Below are 18330 nucleotides of genomic sequence, written 5' to 3'. Positions count from 1 at the left end.
ATGCCACCAGCTAATCCAGGTGTTTTTATCGTGTGCGCCGTGAGGCTGGCAGGTGCTGTAGGAACGTGCAGCGCAAGGGAGGGCTGCACCCGGCTAAAGGCTGGGGAGGGAAGAGCTCCCTCCCCACTGCTGACCTCCCAAGGTCACTTGGTGGCCCAGCCTCCAACCCTGTGCTACCAGCTGGGCTGCAGCTCTCCTGGACAAAAGTCAGTGTTGGCAGCTGTAATGCAGCACCAAATATCTGGAGGTTGCGACTTCGTTTTCTTCCAGCTCTCCTCTAACGAGATGAGCAGTTAAGGTGAAATATTAAACTCTTAATTCCCCGTGAACACATCGCAGTGTTGTAAGAACTACAACTAGAGCTTGAAAATTAATTTACCGTCCAGGGCGATACCTCTAGAACTCAATGAGCTGAACATTTGTTCAAAGGCATTCATTCCACTGTGAACCATGAACCCTCTCAGCACAGAGTGTTTCTGCAGGAGGCCCAGAGCCATCTGTTTCTGCACAGATGAGGGCACGCAGTACCAGCAGGGCTCTGCTGGGGTTGCTCTTGTGGGCTGAAAAATGCACTTGTTGTTAAGGAAAGCAAGGCTTGCTCAAGCAGCTTAGCTCCTCATTCCTCACGTGGTCGGACCTGGGAGCAACAGTCACTCTACTCCAGGAAGAAAAATTGAGCAGAACTTCATTGCTTGATTCTTAAATTCAAGTCTGGAAGTTTCCTTTAATCTCACCCGCAAGAAAGACCACACTATCACTGACTGTAAATAAACATACAGAGCTCAGATTTTGTACTTCTACTTCCAAAAAGCCCCTCAGCCCCAGGGACAGGACTTCCCTCTTCCCATTCATTCTCACCCCACTCCTTGCAGTGGGACCCTGGCCCATCACTACGTGCTCCAGACAATTAACATTTTGTCTTTCCGCATCTTCAAAGCACTCAAATCCCAATCAAACCACCTCAATTCACAGAGCCCCTGATTTGGGTTCCCTTCAACAGCTCTTTAATGAGTATTCCACAGAACGGGCTTTCTGGAGTGTAGTTAACTGAATGGGCTGCGGCAATCACCAGGGTCGACAGGGGCCCCTTGGCCCCTGGGAAACCATGGCAACAAATGACTTGAAGATAAGAGAGAAGAACAGGATAGACCAAATAAGGAAGAAACAAGACATGCCACATGTCCATTGGTCAGGTAGTAGCCCTAAGGTATGGGGAAAGTTTTAAGAAGGATGTGCTCCTTGCAATAAACGCCATTTTACCATACACCACATTGGTGTGCACCGAGGTAGATGGACAGACCGTTGAGTCCCTAACGATTGCGAACACCTGGATGAAGCCGGAGGCTGGTCCTCAAAGGCTTCACTGGAGAATGAGAGAGGAGAACAAAAGAAAAAAAAAGGAAAGAAAACACAACAGCACTCCTTTAATTTTCTTTACCTTCCCTTCACCTTCTTAAGAAGCACTTGCAGCCATGCTCTGGAGAGCCCTTCAGCACCAAATCCTGAGCCCTATGGAGAGCTGGAGCAAAAACAATTGGTTTGCTACAGATCTGCCAGAACTACCTATGGCAGCATCACATTGACCCACAGAAGCCCCACATCCTGAACCAAGCCCCAAAACAACCCCAAAACAACTCTCACACAGCCTCTGTGCTGCCTGCTCACACCAGCTCAGCCCCAGCAGGCAGCTAAGAACCTGATCCACGGGCATTAGCTTCGACCTGAGCTCCTACAGCACTCCTTCAGCAGAAGAGCATCACTGCTTCTTTCTGTCCAACCTTTCCTTCTAGACACAGCCCATAAGAAATTTACTCTAAGTCATTGTCCTTAGAGGAAGAGCTGCCTCTCCAGCTGCCAGCATCTTAAATAAGAGCATCTCGTTGAACTCTAGTTAAGCACATCTGATTGAACTGATTAAAAACAGCAAGCCCCTGTCTGGGTTAGCTCTGCCTCCTTTCACATCAGCAAGCAGCACTGATGAACTAGGAGAAATAATTACACCTCAGAGAAGAGTTGTAGGTCATTATGAGGCTGTATGATTGAGGCTTTTTTGCTTCTTGGCCTAAGACCCACAATGCCTCATCCTACCTCTCCACTGCTGTGGCAATTACCAGATCATTTTTAACTTCTGTAAGAGGCAGCAAGTGAATGTTCTTGCATACAGCCGAAGGGTTTTCCTTGCTGCTTATCTTCCCCGAGGCCAACAGAAGCAACAGTTCTTCTAAGCACCCATTTTCCCTGAAAGCATCCTGTCTCCAGCAGGGCTGACCTGCATGTGTCAGCTGGGCCCTCCCGTGACCACATGCCTCATCTGCAGCACCAGGCTCAGTCTTTGGTTTCCAGCCCAAATGACATCAGGGAGTAAATGACCAGTGCACAGAGAAGGACACCCCTTGCCCTCAGCTCTGGGCCTTCCTTCATCACTGGGGCAGTGCCATGGGGTGGCCAGGAGCACTATTTCCCCTGCACTGCTCCAGGAATAGGTGTGTGACAGTAAAATGGGAAAAGGCGTTTGATCCAGAGCTGGAAAGAGGACTTCAGAGCAGTGTCAGGATTGTGCTGAGGATAAATAAGCAACGTTTGGACTGGAGTCAAGGACAGCCATGTGGTTTCATCTCCTGTCCATGCCTAGATGTGCTGGAGAAATACAGACTGCTCAGTAGTGCAGCAGGTCACCGCTGTGCTATGTGCCTTGCCACAGGACTGGGATCTTTAGGGAGCTGGATAGAGAGGGTGATGAGAGGATTCAACCCTTTGTGAGCCCCGTCTGCTATTTTGGAACTTCTGACCTGGTGATTCCTGCCTTGTTTGTCTCTGATGAAAAGCACACGTGGCCCTGAGAAAGCCTCAGACTTGTTTGTGTTAGACATGGCTTTATCACCGGGACCTTTGCTTTCCCGCAGCCGAGGGCACTGTGAGCCCCTGCAGCAGTCAGGCTTGGCCAGAATGCTCAGATTCCATATGGAATACAAAAGCATTTGTCAATCAGTGGCCATAAGCTCATTTCAGAGGTGTTTGTGGTCCCTGTTGGAGCACCTAGAGAGGAAACACCGGTTGCCCTGAACACTGATGGCAATAGAAGTGCTCACACAAAGACATGAGCAGAAGTAAAGTACAATCATCCCAAGTATGTGGGGAGTTTGGGTTGGATGGCCTCACTGGGAGCATCTCCAGAACCTCAGTGAGCAGCTTCCATGGCAGCTGGTCCAACCAAAGCAATTGGAGCACAGGGAGGAAGAAAAAAGAGCAACTTGGGAGTTGTTACTGAGGAAAAGATGAACCTCACCAGGAGGTTCAAAAATGTACAAGATGGGAAGACAGCAGCCTGTGGTTTTTGCATTCTCCTGCTGGTCGTTGCTCTGGGGCAGACACTTGGGCATGGGCTACATTCAGTGCACACATATCAGCCCTTCCTGTTCCCTCCCTGCCTTCCTCCCCTTCATCTACACAGCTTATCTTTACTTTGTGTTCTGGTGCCTTGCAGTGGGTCTGTTGTTATCGCCCCATCCACTTCTGCCCTCTGTGATGGTGCTCAGCAGGGATTGCTGTCTGTGGGGCTTTCTGTTGTGCCCCTCCGTCCTGACACAGTGCACAGCCCACTCATCCCACGCTCAGGGACTCTGCATGGAGGCATCAAGCAGGGATTTGGATAAAAATCAGGTATTTTCATGCCTAACTGCTGTCCATTCATTGCTCCCCTTTCACTGCTTATTCCCATCCTCATGCATGTTGCAAATAGCTCAATGCCACAAAAACCTGGGCCTCAGGAGCTTGTCTGCAAGCCTTCAGAATGTGTTATGTGTGATCTCAAGGTGAAGGAGAGGGATGAGTTCAGAAGCACGCTGACACCTCCATGGCAGGGGTATTGCATCCATCGCACAGCAGCCCTAGAAAAATCCTGCTCTGTGCAAGGCCCAGTGCTTGCAATGGCATCATTCTGCATTTCTGTTCAGGAGGGAATTGTCTGCATTTGAAAAAGGCCAGTGGTAAATCAAGGGGAGAAACTGGTAGAAGCGCAAAATCGTTAAGGTTGGAAAAGATCTCCAAATGGGAAATGAGGGCTCCTCAGAGACAGCTGTGCTGCGGGAGCTGCTGCATCCACCCTCACCACGGCTCAGGCCGGGTTTTGCTTTCATCAGGAAATAAAAACGCTGCAGAAATAGAGATTAAGATGAAAAGCTTCAGCCCTGCTGGAAGAGAGCGGGCTGGCAGCGCCCGGCTGCTTCTCCCAAAGCTGCTGGGGTGGGCAGGGGATGCACATCCCCACCGCAGGCCCTGCCCCCCCGTGTCCCTCTGAGGATCTTTTAGCACATCCTATTGCCTTGTCAGATCAGTTTCCCAGCTGGGATGCAGACCCAAGCGGGCACTGCTTCCCGTCCTTCCTATTTTAGTTTCCTGAAAAGAACTTATTTAGGCAGAAATCTGTACATTGCCTACCTACCAACACAGGGTTCCAGCTGCTATCAGAAGGTGAACTGCCGTAAGGGTTCCTAACTCAGTATTCATGTTTTATTATAAGAAATCCACAGAGATATTTATAGCTCTCCCCAGGGCCGCTCCACCCGCCGTTGGGAAGCGCCCATAATCCCATTTGCGGCGTTCGGGAGCCGCAGCGTCACGGTGCCAGCTGGGATCGCAGCCCCGGGGCTTTATTCTCCCAATCTGCTGCGCGGGGCGGCAGCGCGGGGCCGGATTGCAGCAAATCCCCCCCCGCAGCCCCAAACCGAGCCTGCTGGCCACCCCACCGCGTGCCGCGCTCCGGGTACAGCATGGACTCAGGTTAAGCCCGGCGGGGCAGATTAGTGGGGTCAGCAGCAAAACGCCCGGGCTGGAGCTGTGAGCGACGCAGCGCTTCAAGGGCGACGCGTGGGTCTGCGTAATGCCCCGAAATGCTGCATCCATGGGCTGCCAGCGCTCCCGGGGCAGTCAGCTGTGTCACTGCTGTCTAAATATAGAGCAGCCGGGTTGTCTCCGCGCTGCCTGTGCCATGGGATCGCCGGGCGCAGGGATCCGGGGTTGGTTCGCTCTCGCTCCGGGAAGGCTATGACTAAGGAATCTGCTGGGGAAGGGTTGGCGGAAGATGGAGGGCCTCGGCAGAGAGCAGGAGCTGATAGGAGCCTGGAGCTCGCAGACCCGGAGACCTGACCAAAACAACCCTCCTCCTCCTCCTCCTCCTGCTGTTCTCCCCTCACCAATACCCAAACGAAGGCTGCAGCAATGCCGGCCACCAGAGCACCAGGAAAGCGGGGTTCTGTTCCCACAGCAGGCTGCCTGCCCCCGGAGCGCTGAAGCAAGTGGAACCCTACTCAAATCACCCTTTCATTTTCTCCCCGGGCTTTTTTGCTAAAGGGAATGCAGTGCAGCGAGGCTCCGTGCTGAAGGTCAGCCCGGCGGCGGAGCCGGGCCCCATGCACCCCGCGCACCTCGCTGCGGGGAACGGGCAGCGGAACCGCGCTCCCAGCTCTGATCTGTAACCCTAAAAATCGATCCCTTTCCTATGGGGGGAAGGCACCGCGCTCCGATGGCTCCCGCAGCGCCGAGCTGGGGTCGGGGTGCCCGAGGAGATGCCAACGCGGGATGCGGGATGTGGGATGCGAGACGCTGCCGACCCCGCGGCTCCCCACAGCCCCGAGTCCCGCTCAGCCCCGCTCCGGGTGGGGGGGATTCCCGCAGACCCCCCAGGCGCCGCCCCCGCCCCCCACGCTCTGCTCACCTGGGCCCCCGGCCGGCTCCATCATCCCCCCGCCCGGTGGGGCCCCGCACGGACGGACGGACAGACGGGGCGGCGGCAGCGATCTGGGAGGGTGCAGACAGAGGGTGCGGGCGGGCGGAACTCGGCTCCCAAAATGCGGCACGGAGCGGGATCCGGAGTCAGTGGCGGGCGGGAGCGAGTGGGAACTTCGTGCGTTTTCCTTTTTTTTTTTTTTTGCTTGGTTGTTTTTTTCCCCCTGACTTTGTTATGTTCCTGGCTCGGCACCGAGCCGCGCGCCAAACCCTGCGGAGCGGCTGCGGAGCGGCTGCGTCGGTCACCGGTGCGATCCCAGTGAGGTTGTAGGAGCAATGCGCAGGGATTGGGGCCGCCGGGGAGGTGGGCAGCAGGTGATGCCGCACATACAGCTGCTGCCTGCCCCCAGCCTGGGCTGCCGACACACGCCACAGTACAGAAAGGTGGGAATTTTAATGACTTTAGTGTTTTGAAGCTCAAAGAAACACCTAGCAGCAATCTGCTTGCAGATCTTCGGGGATGCCCAGGCTGCTTTGCCCTCCATGGACCCACGAGAAAACAGAGCAATACATTATGGGGCAGTGTCACATCATGGGGTAGTGTCGCTTTATGGGGTAGTGTCACCAACTGAACCCTGGAGTCTGGGAGAGACCAGGGCTGCTGGCTGGTAATTAAAAAGAACCAACCATCAGATCTACAGCGATTTCTCTGGGCACCTTCAGCTTTTAATTCCCTCTGCCCAAACCCACGTGATGGATTACTGGGGGCACTGGAGCAAGCTGTGTGTGTTGCAGTGCCTCATGATCTGCCTTGTTTCTGCTGGGGGAAGTTAAACAGGAAAGCCAGAACCTCTCCATGCACAATGAGGACAGAAGAGGAACATCCGGCTTCGCCCACAGCATCTCACAGCTGCCTGGATTAGCTCTGTCAATTTTGGATTTTATCAAATGAAGGTTGGATATTAGGGGGTATCTCCTCTCCAAAGAGCCGCTCAGCACTGCACAGCTGCCCACGGGTGTTCAGAGCCATGGGGATGTGGCACTGAGGGACGTGGGCAGTGGGCATGGGGGAGCACAGAAGGCTTTTCCAGCCTGAATGGTTCTGTGAAGGGAGCTGGCTGCAGGATGGGACTCAAACAGCAGCATCATGTACAAACCAGAAGCCACATGGGGGAGATTTCCTCCAGTTTAAGTGTGGGTACTGTAGATCCTCTCCTTCCCTCCCATCCTCCTTGAGCCCACTGGTGCCAATCTCCCACAGACAAACCCTGGGTCACACAGGACCCATTACTGCCGCGGTGTGGGGAAAGGTTAGGTGGCCACAGGGCAAAACTCACAGACACCACCAAGCTGGAGATAAGCAGGAGAAAAAATTTATTTACATCTTCCAAGCGGCAGAACAGCAATGGAGATTCCCCGGGAGAAAACTCAAGGAGCAAAACTCAGTGTCACATCCTGGGACGTGGGCACCAGCCGCCCTTTGGTCCCTACAGTGCGGCTGTGGGAAGCGCGAGATTCACAGCACAGGGGCAGAGGAGAGCGAGGGCTGCGCTGCCTGGTGGGACAACCCGGGGTTTGGTCCACCAAAGTGCAAAGTACAACTCTTACAGAAAAACCTGTCCTGAGGGCTGCAGGGATGCGTGGCCACGAGGTTCTGCATCTATGGGAGAGCTCAGAGCCTCTGAAACAAGCGCTCTCGTGCCAGAGATGCTACTGCAGGGGATCGTGATGGATTCTGGCTGTTATCAGGAGAAAGCGAGGGCAAAGCTGTCCCCAACCGAGCCAGAGACAAGCAGAGCTGCTGGTGGCATTGAGGTGGAGGTGGCTCAGAGAAGCGCCCCCAGGGCCAAAGAAAGAAAAACATCCTAAAAGAATATTTCCCTAAAAAGTTGGTCCGCCCTGCCCTGCTGCAGAGCTGCTCCCCAAGCAAAAACACAGTGACATTTCAGCAACAGGAACTTGCCCAGGCTGCTCTAATTGATTGCATGGGTGAAGGGCAGTGACAGCTTCCCTGCATCCCTGCCTGTGGGCTGGCAGACTGCAGCAAGCAGCTCGGCAAAGCGTTCTCCAAAGCAGATGCTAAAATTTCAGCTTTATTTTTTAAACTTTAAAAAATACACACCTTGCTTTCTTTTTTTTTTTTTCTTAAATATAGAGTCTATAAAATAAGGCAACTGGAGGAGACCAGGGGATCGTCCCCATAGACCCAGTGGCTGTGCCCAGAGCTCCTGCATGCAGGGGTGGGAACAGCACCAGCACGGCCCTTATCTTGTTTGCAAACCAATTGCTGGGCAGCAGGAGCATGCTAATGCTGCTTCAGACAGATGCACGCTCACACACAACACTGCTGAAAGGAGTGTGGTCACTTTGACAGCCCTCATGGACATAAGGGACAGACAGCAGGACTGTGGCACTGCCAGAGCCTGCAACCACTGCAGGTGAACCCCTCACAGGAGGCACATCCTTGGGACAGCCCCTTTCCAGTGGGACAAAGGCAGCAGAGAACAAGGAATGACTCTGTTTCTCACCAAAACACATCTAAAATCTTTGGGAGAAGCTACTGAAATGGGGCTGTATCTCGTGGCATGGAAAGCTACAGACAAGGTAAACACAAACCAGAGCCTGCTCACCTTCCTGCTCCACATCACACCAGCTCGTAGCAGCTTTTTCTACTGTTTTCTTCATCTCTCCTGATGGGAAAAGCACAAGTAGGTAATTCTACCTCCTGTGTTTCCCCTCTTCTATGTCTACTGTTACCAGAAATGTGATCTTGATGTTTCTGAGCTCTAGTGTGAATGTTTTCTGTGTTCTTCGCCAATTCCCACCGGGCTGAAGTCTTGCACTTTAGAGCTTTACTTCCCTAAGAAATAAATTTAATAGAAAATATATATATTTTTTTTTAAAGACAACAAGAGAGAGACCTGTGTTAAACAGTACTACAGGGCAATGGAACGGCACATTATAGGCTTAGAGGCTGGTGTTTCATACAGGGGTGGCAGGGAGATCACGGCAAGTTGTGTAAACCTGAAAGAATCATGACCTAGGTTTGCACCATTGATCTGTGTGGTTGGATCACAGGCAGGAATATTTTCTAGCCTCGGAAGAAATAACACTTATTCTAGCAGACTTGACCTTGTAAGCATAGATCTTTTCACCTGGATACTGGTTATAACTGTGTTTCCACAGCTGTTATCCAGCACACCTGGTGATGGTACTGCATGATTGCCTAATTTGAGCACAGCTCGAGCACCATGCAGAGAAACCAAGCAGTCATCACACCAGCTCCTGGTCCCCAGCCCAAGCTGCTTAGTGCTCCTCTTCTGAGCGCAGGGGTGGGATCTTGTTGGACAGCAGAGCGTACACGTATGGCCAGATCTTGTTGGTCTCTGTCCCCGAAAATGAGTGCAGGATACCCCTGCTCCTGAAGAGAGTCAAGCAGTTAGTGCCAAGAGGGTGAGGACAAAACATTTCTCAGCTCCAAAATAACGGTGTGGACTGCAGGATCAGATCCTGCAGTGTGATCATCTACTTACAGCACACCCACCCCAGCCTGCCCTGGAGCATCGGCACAGCAACGCACAGCTCAAAATGGCAACAGCTCTGAGCTTTAGAGACATGCAGCTACTGAGATGCTTACATCAAAGCATCCATGTGTCTGCATGCAGGGGGCTAGAAGACACCTCTCATCTCCCCTCAGGTGTATGCACTCATGATCTATGTGCTCTCTACCACCCTTTGCCCTTGTTTCCTCTGCCTTGTTGCCAATTGCCCAGTACTTCATTAAAAAGCCAAGCCCAGGAGCCTTGGACTGTTTTTTTTGCAAGGCAAACATACCACTCCAGACCTGCACAGCACAGTGGATTATTTAACAAACGCATTCACTGATGCCATTTGAAGCAGCAAAAAAATCTGCTACTGGTTTGGTGAGTGAACCACCCTGAAGGGCACCACCTCCATGGTCCTGGGTGTGCTGCACGGCCATCTGCCCACAGAATGCAGCAGGGCTGTGCCTTATTCACACGGTTGAACTCACTTGTATAACTCTATCACTGGCTTTGCAGCATCTTTGTACTTTCTGAGCCGGGAAGTGACGGCCTCAGGTTTATCATCCTCACGCTGGACCAGTGGCTCGCCAGTCACGTCATCAATGCCCTGCAGAAAGGCAAATGCTGTCAAGAGCATTTTCATTGAGCACTTAGCACAAACCTCATTTATCAAAAGGCACTGCGCAGAACTCTGCAGGACAGCTTTCAAGGCCAAAGCCATCCGGTGCCCCAATATCCCTGGGTCTTCATAGCATCGTAGAATTGTTTGAGTTGGAAGAGACCTTTGGAGGCCACCTGGTCCCACTCCCCTGCAATGAATGGGGACACCCACAGCTCCACCAGGTGCTCAGAGCCCTGTCCTCTGACCTTGGGTGTCTGCAGGGATGGGACACCACTGTCTATAGGCATCCTGTGCCAGTGCTCTACTGCTCTTATCATAAAAAAAACAGAAAAAGCAAAATAACACAACCTATTCCCTTCTATCCAATCTATACTTCCTCTCTTTAGTATGAAACCATTTCCCCTTGTCCTATCACCACAGATCCCACTCAAGAGTCTGTCCCCTTCCTTCTTACATCCCTTGTTTAGATAGTGAAAGGCAGCTCTCAGCTCTCCCCCACAGCCTTCTCTTCCCCAGCTGCACAGCCCCAGCAGTCAGCCTGTCCTCATAAGAAGGTGTTCCATCCCTGGATGTACTTTTGTGGCCCTTCTCTGGAGGCATTCCAGGGGTCAGTGTCTGTAGTGAGAACTTCACATCTGGACACGGTGCTCCAGGTGAGGTCTCACCAGCACAGAGAAACAGGATCAGCTACCCCGATCTGCAGGCTACGCTGCTTTTGATGTGGTCTTACTACGTAGGATTTTTCCCCAGTGGTATTTGAAGCTTGTGCCAGCCCACTCAAGCAGCAGAAGGCTGCTCCAAGCTCTTACATGCACGTGAGGAGGGTTGAACTCCATGTTGTAGACCCGTCCGCTCGCTGGGTGGATCCATCGGGCGCTCAGGCGGTCCTTCAGCGTCTCGAAGGGGATGTGCAGGCTGATCACCAGGTCCAGTTCACAGATCTTGTCCAGTGCCTCAGCTTGTCCCAGCGTCCGTGGGAAACCTGCGGGCACGTACCACAGCACAGCAGGGTGATTGGAAGAAAAGCACACGGCCGCCTGCTGCAAAGGTGCTGCAAAGATAGCACAGCTCCTCGCTGCAGTGCACATGGTGCGAAAGAGCCATCCACCAGATGGCTGCTGCAGAAAATAGCTCCTCCAGCACCAGCTCCCAAAATACAACACACAGATCTCTGCAGGCTCGTGTTCTCCTGCGAAGCGGTGCCCAGCGTGAGGACTTTCCCCACCCCTCCAGGCCACCACTAAGCTCAGCAAACACCTGCAGAGCCTCAGAAGACATCCTAGACCTTTCCCCAGTTGAGCATTATTAGCACTGAGCTTGCCAGCACGTCATCAGAGCTAATGAATTAGTCAGCATGAGAAAGAATACATGCGATCTGCTTTCCCAAGTCAAGCTGGACTGTTCTTCGTGTTACTGAATGGACCGCTTGAAATAAGCATGCTCCTTGTCAGAGGTCACTGTGCAAAGCAGGAGGCTCCCAGATCCATGCCCACCACCCATGGCCATGCTTTGCCCTGGAGGCAAACCTGGGTCTGAGTGAATATTGGGATGCAAACGCTCATGAATGCAGAAACAATAGACTTGTAATACAGAATACTTGCTTGTGCAGTGCTGCTTGCTGTAATATTTGCCAATCACTGTATTTCCAGTGAACTGAGTAGTGTTACTTAAGAGTAATGAAATGTTATAGTGGAGATTGAGTTTGGGGTGTTTTGCCCACCCACTTTCCTCATTTTGCAACTTACTAACTAGGAAGCAACCAAAGGAACATCTCAAAGTAAGGAAAGGAGAGTATTAGTAACAAGCTTTTTGGAAGTGTTTCACCAGATTGGCTGCCCCTCCCTGTGTCACACAGGCCTCTGCCCAAAAACCCAGGTAGCTGCACCCCACCAAGTCCCACCATCCTTTCCCCTGCCCAAACCCCAGAGCTCTTCTCAGCACTGCCATCAGAGCTGCCTGCTGCACACCTCCCACACACTTTGCTTGGAGCACTTCTCTATCCCAGGTGGCTGTATGGCTTGGGATCACAGCTCGTTCAGTTGCAGATGGAGCTGGGAAGAAGTTTTTCTTGGCCAGCCCCGCTCTGCACGCTGGCCCCAGGGGCTGCTTTATGAAACACCTCTCTCCTTTCCCTTCCCCACACAATGATCTCAACTGCACACACATGTGCTGCTTCTTAGGGCTCAGAGAAGCAACAGCCACAAACCAATTTCTCTCCTTGCTCTGCTGCCAGAACCGGTGAGGACCATTGACCCCAACTGACAGCACCCACACATAGCGAGGGCCAGCTCTTATTTTTAGCTCTGCAGCTTCAAACTGATGGAGTCCCTCCTTAAGCTCTTGATTTACTACAAAAAATAGGCGAACCTCATGCTATCCCTGAGAGCATTGCTTCTGCAGGCAGTTTGGTGCCATCTGCCCCCCCATCTACTGCCAGCAGCACCAGGACAGACACCTTTGGTCTTCTCAAACCCATCAGGAGCAAAGCGAAGCTTTAAGGTGGCCGGCTTTTGCCCACACAGATGCACTCACCATCAAGCAGCCAATGCTCTGCTCGCCGCTTCTCCAGCTCCGTCATCATCACACGCGTGATGACGTGGTCAGGCACCAGAAGGCCTCTCTCAAGGTACTGCTTTGCCAAGCTGCCAACTTCTGTTCAAGTTTAAAAAAAAGAAAGAAATTAGAGCTGCATGACATTTCTGCATGAAACTATATTGCTCCCCCTCAAATTCTGCTTGCCCTCAGAGATCGATCACCCTTTCGGCAGCACAGTGGGGAACACAGAGCTCCTCTGGAGGTGGGGAATGCGTGGTGAGGGGTAACATGAGCAGGGCTACCTGCACCAGATGTCACCGAGACACTGCATGGCTGCAGCTCTGCTCAGCAGCCAGCTGCCAGGCCCACCTCCTGCTCTGCACATTGCATATAATAACACCTTGCTACATGCCCAATGTTACAGCTGCAATCACTGTGCCTCAGAGGAGCTTCCCATAAAGTTATGGGGACAAATGATGCTTTTGGGTAATGCTTGTAACGTGACTGAGACAAACCAAGTTTGCCTCCTCCTGCTTTCATGTACGTCGTGAGACACTGCACCATCTTTTATAAACTATCTGAAGGGATGCACATTCCCAGTGTCACATATAAAATGTGACAGTAAACAGGCAGCGTCAGAAAGCTCGTCTGACAACCCACGCCTCTGAGCATCTGTTATCACTGCTGAAAGGAGAACATAGCTTTCCATCCACAGGCTTTTAAGACTTCCGAGCCTCAACTCAGGATACATTCAGGTAAGAAAATCTGAGCGTATCCTCTTCCCAAAGCACCTAACAGCATTTGTCACCAAAATGGGATTTGCAGCCCATTTTTTGCAAGTTTTCTGCTTGGACAGCACATTTTAGCCCTCTCAGAGCACAGTCCTCTATCTGAAGTACTAATTGCCATGCTGCACCATCAGAGAAGGCTTCTGGGGCTTTGCACAGGTGGCTGAGCATGGAGGGAGGTGCGGCAGGACAAAGTTCCCTGCAGAATCCTTCTGTCACTGGGACTGTCCTTAGCTGATCTCCCCCTCCAGGAAGGGCCCACCACCCCCTTCTGTCTCAGTCTGGCAACATACAGTCTCAATAGTGGCTCACTGGTGGCTTTTAGAATGAAGCAGCTGAAAGATGCAAGCTGGCTGAAGGAGAAAGGACTCTCTAGGCTCTGGTTTGCCAGACTACAGCAAGATGTAGAAGCTGGTCGGGCACCAGAGCACAGGCTGAATTTCTGGCACGCAGAAGGGTTTGATGCAAGAAGCACAGCTCCCACAGAGAGCCCATCTCATCTGGAGGACGGAGCCTGGAGCAGCCCTTGCAGCACAGCTCCGGATGTGTGAGGCTGCAGGGAACCTCCCCAAAACAACACGTGTGGATGAAGCAGGGCACGCAGAGGCTGCCCTTTTGGCAACCTGCCCACAAAACGCTGAGTCACCCAACTGCAGGAATGAGTCAGCATGGGCACGATGGTGGTCCCCTCCCTCCGCTCCACAAACGTTCTGCAACCAATGCTGCTGAGCAGCTCGTAGCCTCAGTGCATCCCCAGGGCTGCAGAAAATACCTTGTTCAACGACAAGCTCTTTGTCGCTGCCCATATGTCACCCTCCTGCTCGGGAAAGCACATGAGGATGAAAAGAATACATTATGTCTTACGCAAGCAGCACAGAGACCTGCTAGGGCATAAATATTATTGCATCCACCTACATTTTTTAATATTTATTCATGTGGCCTGCACATTGCCAGAGGACTTGCAGAGCTGTGGCTGGTTTAGGGAGCAGAGCTCAGGCTGTAGCTGCAGGTCCTACTCCTGTCCCACGGACCCACAGGACCAGCTGCTGACGACACACGAGCTGGGAAGTCTGGAAATGCATCTCACACGTCCACCCAAGGCCATAGCTCTGCACCAAAATGCTGTAGTTCTTCCATGACTGCAAAACAACCAGACAGCTCTCTGCTGTTCCTGGTGCAGGCAATGCTCCAGTATGCTCAGGGGACACATCAGCAAGGGGGCAATGCACCACCATGAGAGTGCATGCACTGACACAGGGTCAACACACCAGCATAGGGTGGCAATGCTTTCAGACTGCTACTGGAGCCCCTCCATCCCTGCTCAGCCTCCTCCCAAGCTCTCAAGGCATTGCTCATACTGCAGAGTGGGCAGATAGTTCCTGCAAAGGATGCATGGAGCTACTCAGTGTTTGGCCCCCAGCACCTGGGATGTGCTGCATCACATCACCCCTGCAGCGCAACCCTCCTGGGTTGCTTTCATCTCCAATTTTCTCAATCTATCCTATGCATTTCTGTGGTGCAACTGCCCCAGCCCTGAGCCAAGAGGCAGCAGGGTTTGGGCATGCCCACGCATGGATATCCCTGCAGATCCCGATCCCGCTGCGTGATGATCTGGGGTTCATCCTTCCCAAACAAGGGCCAAAATCCACACTGCTATCACTTAATCCTGTTAAGCTGATGACCACAGGTTTAATGCAGGACTTCAGCCCCTGCTGTAACCCTAGTCCATCCATGCCTTCCAACTCTTATCAGAGCGACATGGCAGGTCCCAGCCTTGTGACACCTCCTGCAAAGGCAGCAGCACCAGCTGAGGGTTGGAGAGGCTGCAAGGGCTCAAGAAGAGGCTGTTCCCAAGCACAAGGTGCAGGAATTTGGCATGGAGCACAAAAGCTTTGCTGGCCAGCAGCCCCTGGCCAGACACTACAAAATAACCTTGGACTTTTGGTCCCTCGGAGCCACCTTTTGCATGATTTCTTACAGAGGCTCCAGCAGAGCAATCTGGAGTTAACAGAAGGAGAAGCTCCAAGTGGTTAATGCAGCACTGACCGCAGTTATCTGTGCACTAAGCTATAACAACCATGGCTGGCCAAGGCCAGATATTTCCTCTAATTTTCAGAGCCCCAGTGCTTCTCCCCAGCCCAGGGCTCTCACCCCATCCCTGAAGGCAGGACCCAGCTTTGGGGAACTGGAGCCTGGCACAGCCACACATCTGGGGACATCCAAAAGCAGATGGCCCCTGAAACGATGGCTGCACCAGAGCAGCACAGTGAGCAGGCGAGGGGACAGAGCCAGGCATTGCCTGGAGCACACAGTTTTAGGGCAAATTAACTGGGTCCTGCTGGGACTCCAGGATGCTGCACAGACCAGAAATAAAGCCCTGGGCACTGAGGCTTGAACCGGATGAATAAAACAGTCACCATCCCCCGTCACACCTTGCCTAGCACCAAAAGCACTGTTTCTTCACCAACAACCACAAAAAGCACTTCTGTACAACAGGGCAGCCACTGAGCAAGACACTGATTAACTGGCTTCCTGTGAACCATGTCCTGCAGCAGCAAGCACAAAAACCACCTATGATCCTTGCTCTGGACCCCCCCAACAGTCCTTTAGGTGCTGTAATGTGGCTCCTCTGCCCTGAAGTGCAATGTCAGTGACACAGATGATAAACCCAAGGAGAGAATTTACTTCTATTTAGCTTCCTCCGGAGCTGGCACATGGCAGCATGCTCATGTAACAGCTTGTCCAAAGCAAACAGCGGAAAAAAAGCAAATAGCTGCACCTTGCTGAGAGCTGTGACCAGAGGTTATGTCAGAGGTGGCACCTGAAAGGACAATCAGCTGTGCCAAGTCGAGGCTGGTTTACTTCTGAGCAGTTTTATCCACGTTTCTCAGTGCTGTCTCCTTTGGGAACCCAAGTTTACTTTGGAAGACTTTGGCTAACTCAGCTCACAGCTCCCTCCTCCTGCAGCATCCCCAGAGCTCTCCTACACAAAGAGCTGCACACAAAACCCAGGGAAGCCTGTGGGTGCACACAGCTCAGCACTGCACACCTGATGCCCACAGGAGCATTCCCCACCCACGGCCGTACTCCCACACCTTGCAAATCCGCCTGGTTTGCCCTCAGGTGTTTTGCAGCCCAGCCAAAAGTTAGCTGGACTTTCTGAATTCTCAGTCTCTTTTCCAAAGGAAATATTTTTGTGCTTTTTATTTATAGAAGGAAATCTGGGTCCTTTTAACTGCGTGACCAGAGGCAGGGTGGTGAGCAACACCCCGCGGCGCACACAGCTCTCAGCATTCATTCACCCTCCCTTTCCCTCCCTTCTTGTCACACCTCTAAAAAGGGAAAGTGCGCTTATTTCCCCCCCTCCTGTTTTGCATGGATGCCACTCCGCGGCTCTTCTGAGTCAGCTTCCTCCTGGGCAGGTCCCACGCACAGCAGCAGGGCACAGGAGCTGCTGCAAGCTGTTATTGCCCAACTACAGCCACCCCACTGGCTGCTGGCCCCTGAAGTTCATGGGATCTGATAGCGCAGGCACAGCAAATGCTATCAGCTCTCCAAAAGGCTTAAGATGCAAAACACAGGATGGGCTGAGGCTTGCTGTCCCCCCCCCACTCTCTGACTGTGGAAGTAGTTTAATGAGAGGAGCATACATGGGCACCTTGCAGCATTTCCCCAGCCCTCCTGCAGTGGATGGCACAGCTGCAGCACCCCGCTTCTCAACAGGATCCTCATGAACACATGCATCCCTTGCACAACTTCAAGCGTCTGCCTTCAGTCATATTGCAATGCTCCCATACCATGGCTTGGTTGGAAGGCACCTTAAAGATCACACAGGCTGTGTTTTCAGCCAGAGGGTGGTGAGGCACTGGCACAGGTTGCCCAAGGAGGCTGTGGATGCCCCATCCCTGCAGGCATTCAAGGCCAGGCTGGATGTGGCTCTGGGCAGCCTGGGCTGCTGGTTGGTGACCTGCACACAGCAGGGGGTTGGAACTGATGAGCACTGTGCTCCTTTGCAACCCAGGCCATTGTAGGATTCTATGATCATAGTTCCAATACCAAATTTTGCTCTTGCCAAATCCAACAAACTCAATACTTTTGCGTGGGTTATTCCAGGGGTTGGACTCGATGATCCTCATGGGTCCCTTCCAACTCGGGATACCTTAGGATTCTATTTGCTCCGCTGCCTCTCCAGCTGCGCCCAGAGCTGGGACAGTCACCCCATCGTATCAGTTACCCCGTCAACTCAAGATGCAGAGGGGAGACGATAAACGAAACCCAGCGACGCCACCACCCGCAATCCAAAGGCGGCCCCGGCTCGGCGGCGGAGCGCGGAGAAGCCGCAGCTCAGCGGGACGGACAAAACCCGGACGGTTCCCCCGGCCCCCTCCCGCCCCGTCGGTGCGCACCGACCCCCGGTAACTCACCGCCGCCGCCGCGGAGGCTCTCCCGCAGGAATTGGCCGCTGGAGAGGTGCTGGAGCCCGAAGCTGCGGGCGATCCTCTCGCATACGGTCCCCTTCCCCGAGCCGGGGGGACCCAACACCACCGCCCGCAGCACTTTGGAGGCCATGGCCGCCTACCGGAGCCGGGCGGGGGGTCCCCGCGGGGCGGCACGGCGCGTTACGCGGCGGCAGCGCGGAGCCCCGGAGCGGGGGGAGCCCGCAGCTGCGGGAGGAGGAGGAGGAGAAGCCGCCGCAACGGGGGGCAGGGCCCCGACGGCACCCGCATCCCCCTCACAGCGGAGCGCGGAGGGGCTGCCGGCCGCACCGCGCCGCTCCCCCCTCCCCGCACACGGTACACATCAGCCCGGGGGGGGGGCGGGTGGGATGAAAGGAGCGGGAGGGGGGAGGAGGCTGTCCGCCCGCCTGCCCGCCCCCTCGGGCCGCGGCACCCTGGGACTCGTAGTCCCGCCGCCCGACGGGTCCCACACCGATGGGCGGCGCGGGGGGGCGGAGCGAGGCTCGGAACGAGCGGGACCCCGCGCTGACGGTACGGCCCCCCCCACCCGCACATACGCAGCAGCACGGGGCACCCGCGCGCGCGTGCGTCTGTGTACGTGCGCGTCCGTGTGTCCGTACGCCCGTGTGTCTGTGCGTCCCCGCGCGTCCCCGCCCCGC

General features: G+C 53.7%; 2 protein-coding genes across 2 annotated transcripts in view; both read right to left on the bottom strand.

Moving 5' to 3' along the window:
* Nucleotides 1-5777, bottom strand: part of DNAJC6 (DnaJ heat shock protein family (Hsp40) member C6) — a 39433-nt gene extending 33656 nt beyond the window's left edge. The window contains exon 1 of the mRNA XM_042819977.1: nt 5714-5777. Within this exon, the coding sequence (XP_042675911.1) occupies nt 5714-5738 (25 nt within the window). The 5' untranslated portion in view covers nt 5739-5777. The remainder of the gene's footprint in view (nt 1-5713) is intronic.
* A 1298-nt stretch (nt 5778-7075) lies between these two features.
* On the bottom strand, nt 7076-17798 carry AK4 (adenylate kinase 4). The gene is made up of 5 exons (XM_042820030.1): nt 17639-17798; nt 12424-12543; nt 10701-10873; nt 9758-9876; nt 7076-9145 (listed from the first exon to the last, which is right to left on the bottom strand). Exons 1-5 carry the CDS (start codon nt 17781-17783, stop codon nt 9031-9033), a joined length of 672 nt encoding a protein of 223 aa, XP_042675964.1. The 5' UTR covers nt 17784-17798; the 3' UTR covers nt 7076-9030.
* Between the last annotated feature and the right edge of the window lie 532 nt (nt 17799-18330).

The sequence above is a fragment of the Centrocercus urophasianus genome, unplaced genomic scaffold (assembly GCF_019232065.1).
Source record: "Centrocercus urophasianus isolate 14NV4802_14NV808 unplaced genomic scaffold, USGS_Curo_1.0 seq_18, whole genome shotgun sequence".
In the NCBI taxonomy this organism is placed as follows: Eukaryota; Metazoa; Chordata; class Aves; order Galliformes; family Phasianidae; genus Centrocercus; species Centrocercus urophasianus.
The sequence above is the reverse complement of the archived record's forward strand: the minus strand, read 5'-3'. Positions and strand labels throughout refer to the sequence as shown.

Excerpts from the sequence above, each read along its gene's own strand:
- AK4 (XM_042820030.1), bottom strand. The coding sequence starts at position 17,783 with ATGGCCTCCAAAGTGCTGCGGGCGGTGGTGTTGGGTCCCCCCGGCTCG. Across the intron at positions 9,877-10,700 it reads TCAACCCTCCTCACGTGCAT|GGCATTGATGACGTGACTGG; the intron begins GTAAGAGCTTGG and ends GCCTTTCTGCAG. Across the intron at positions 9,146-9,757 it reads CCAGTGATAGAGTTATACAA|GAGCAGGGGTATCCTGCACT; the intron begins GTGAGTTCAACC and ends GACTCTCTTCAG.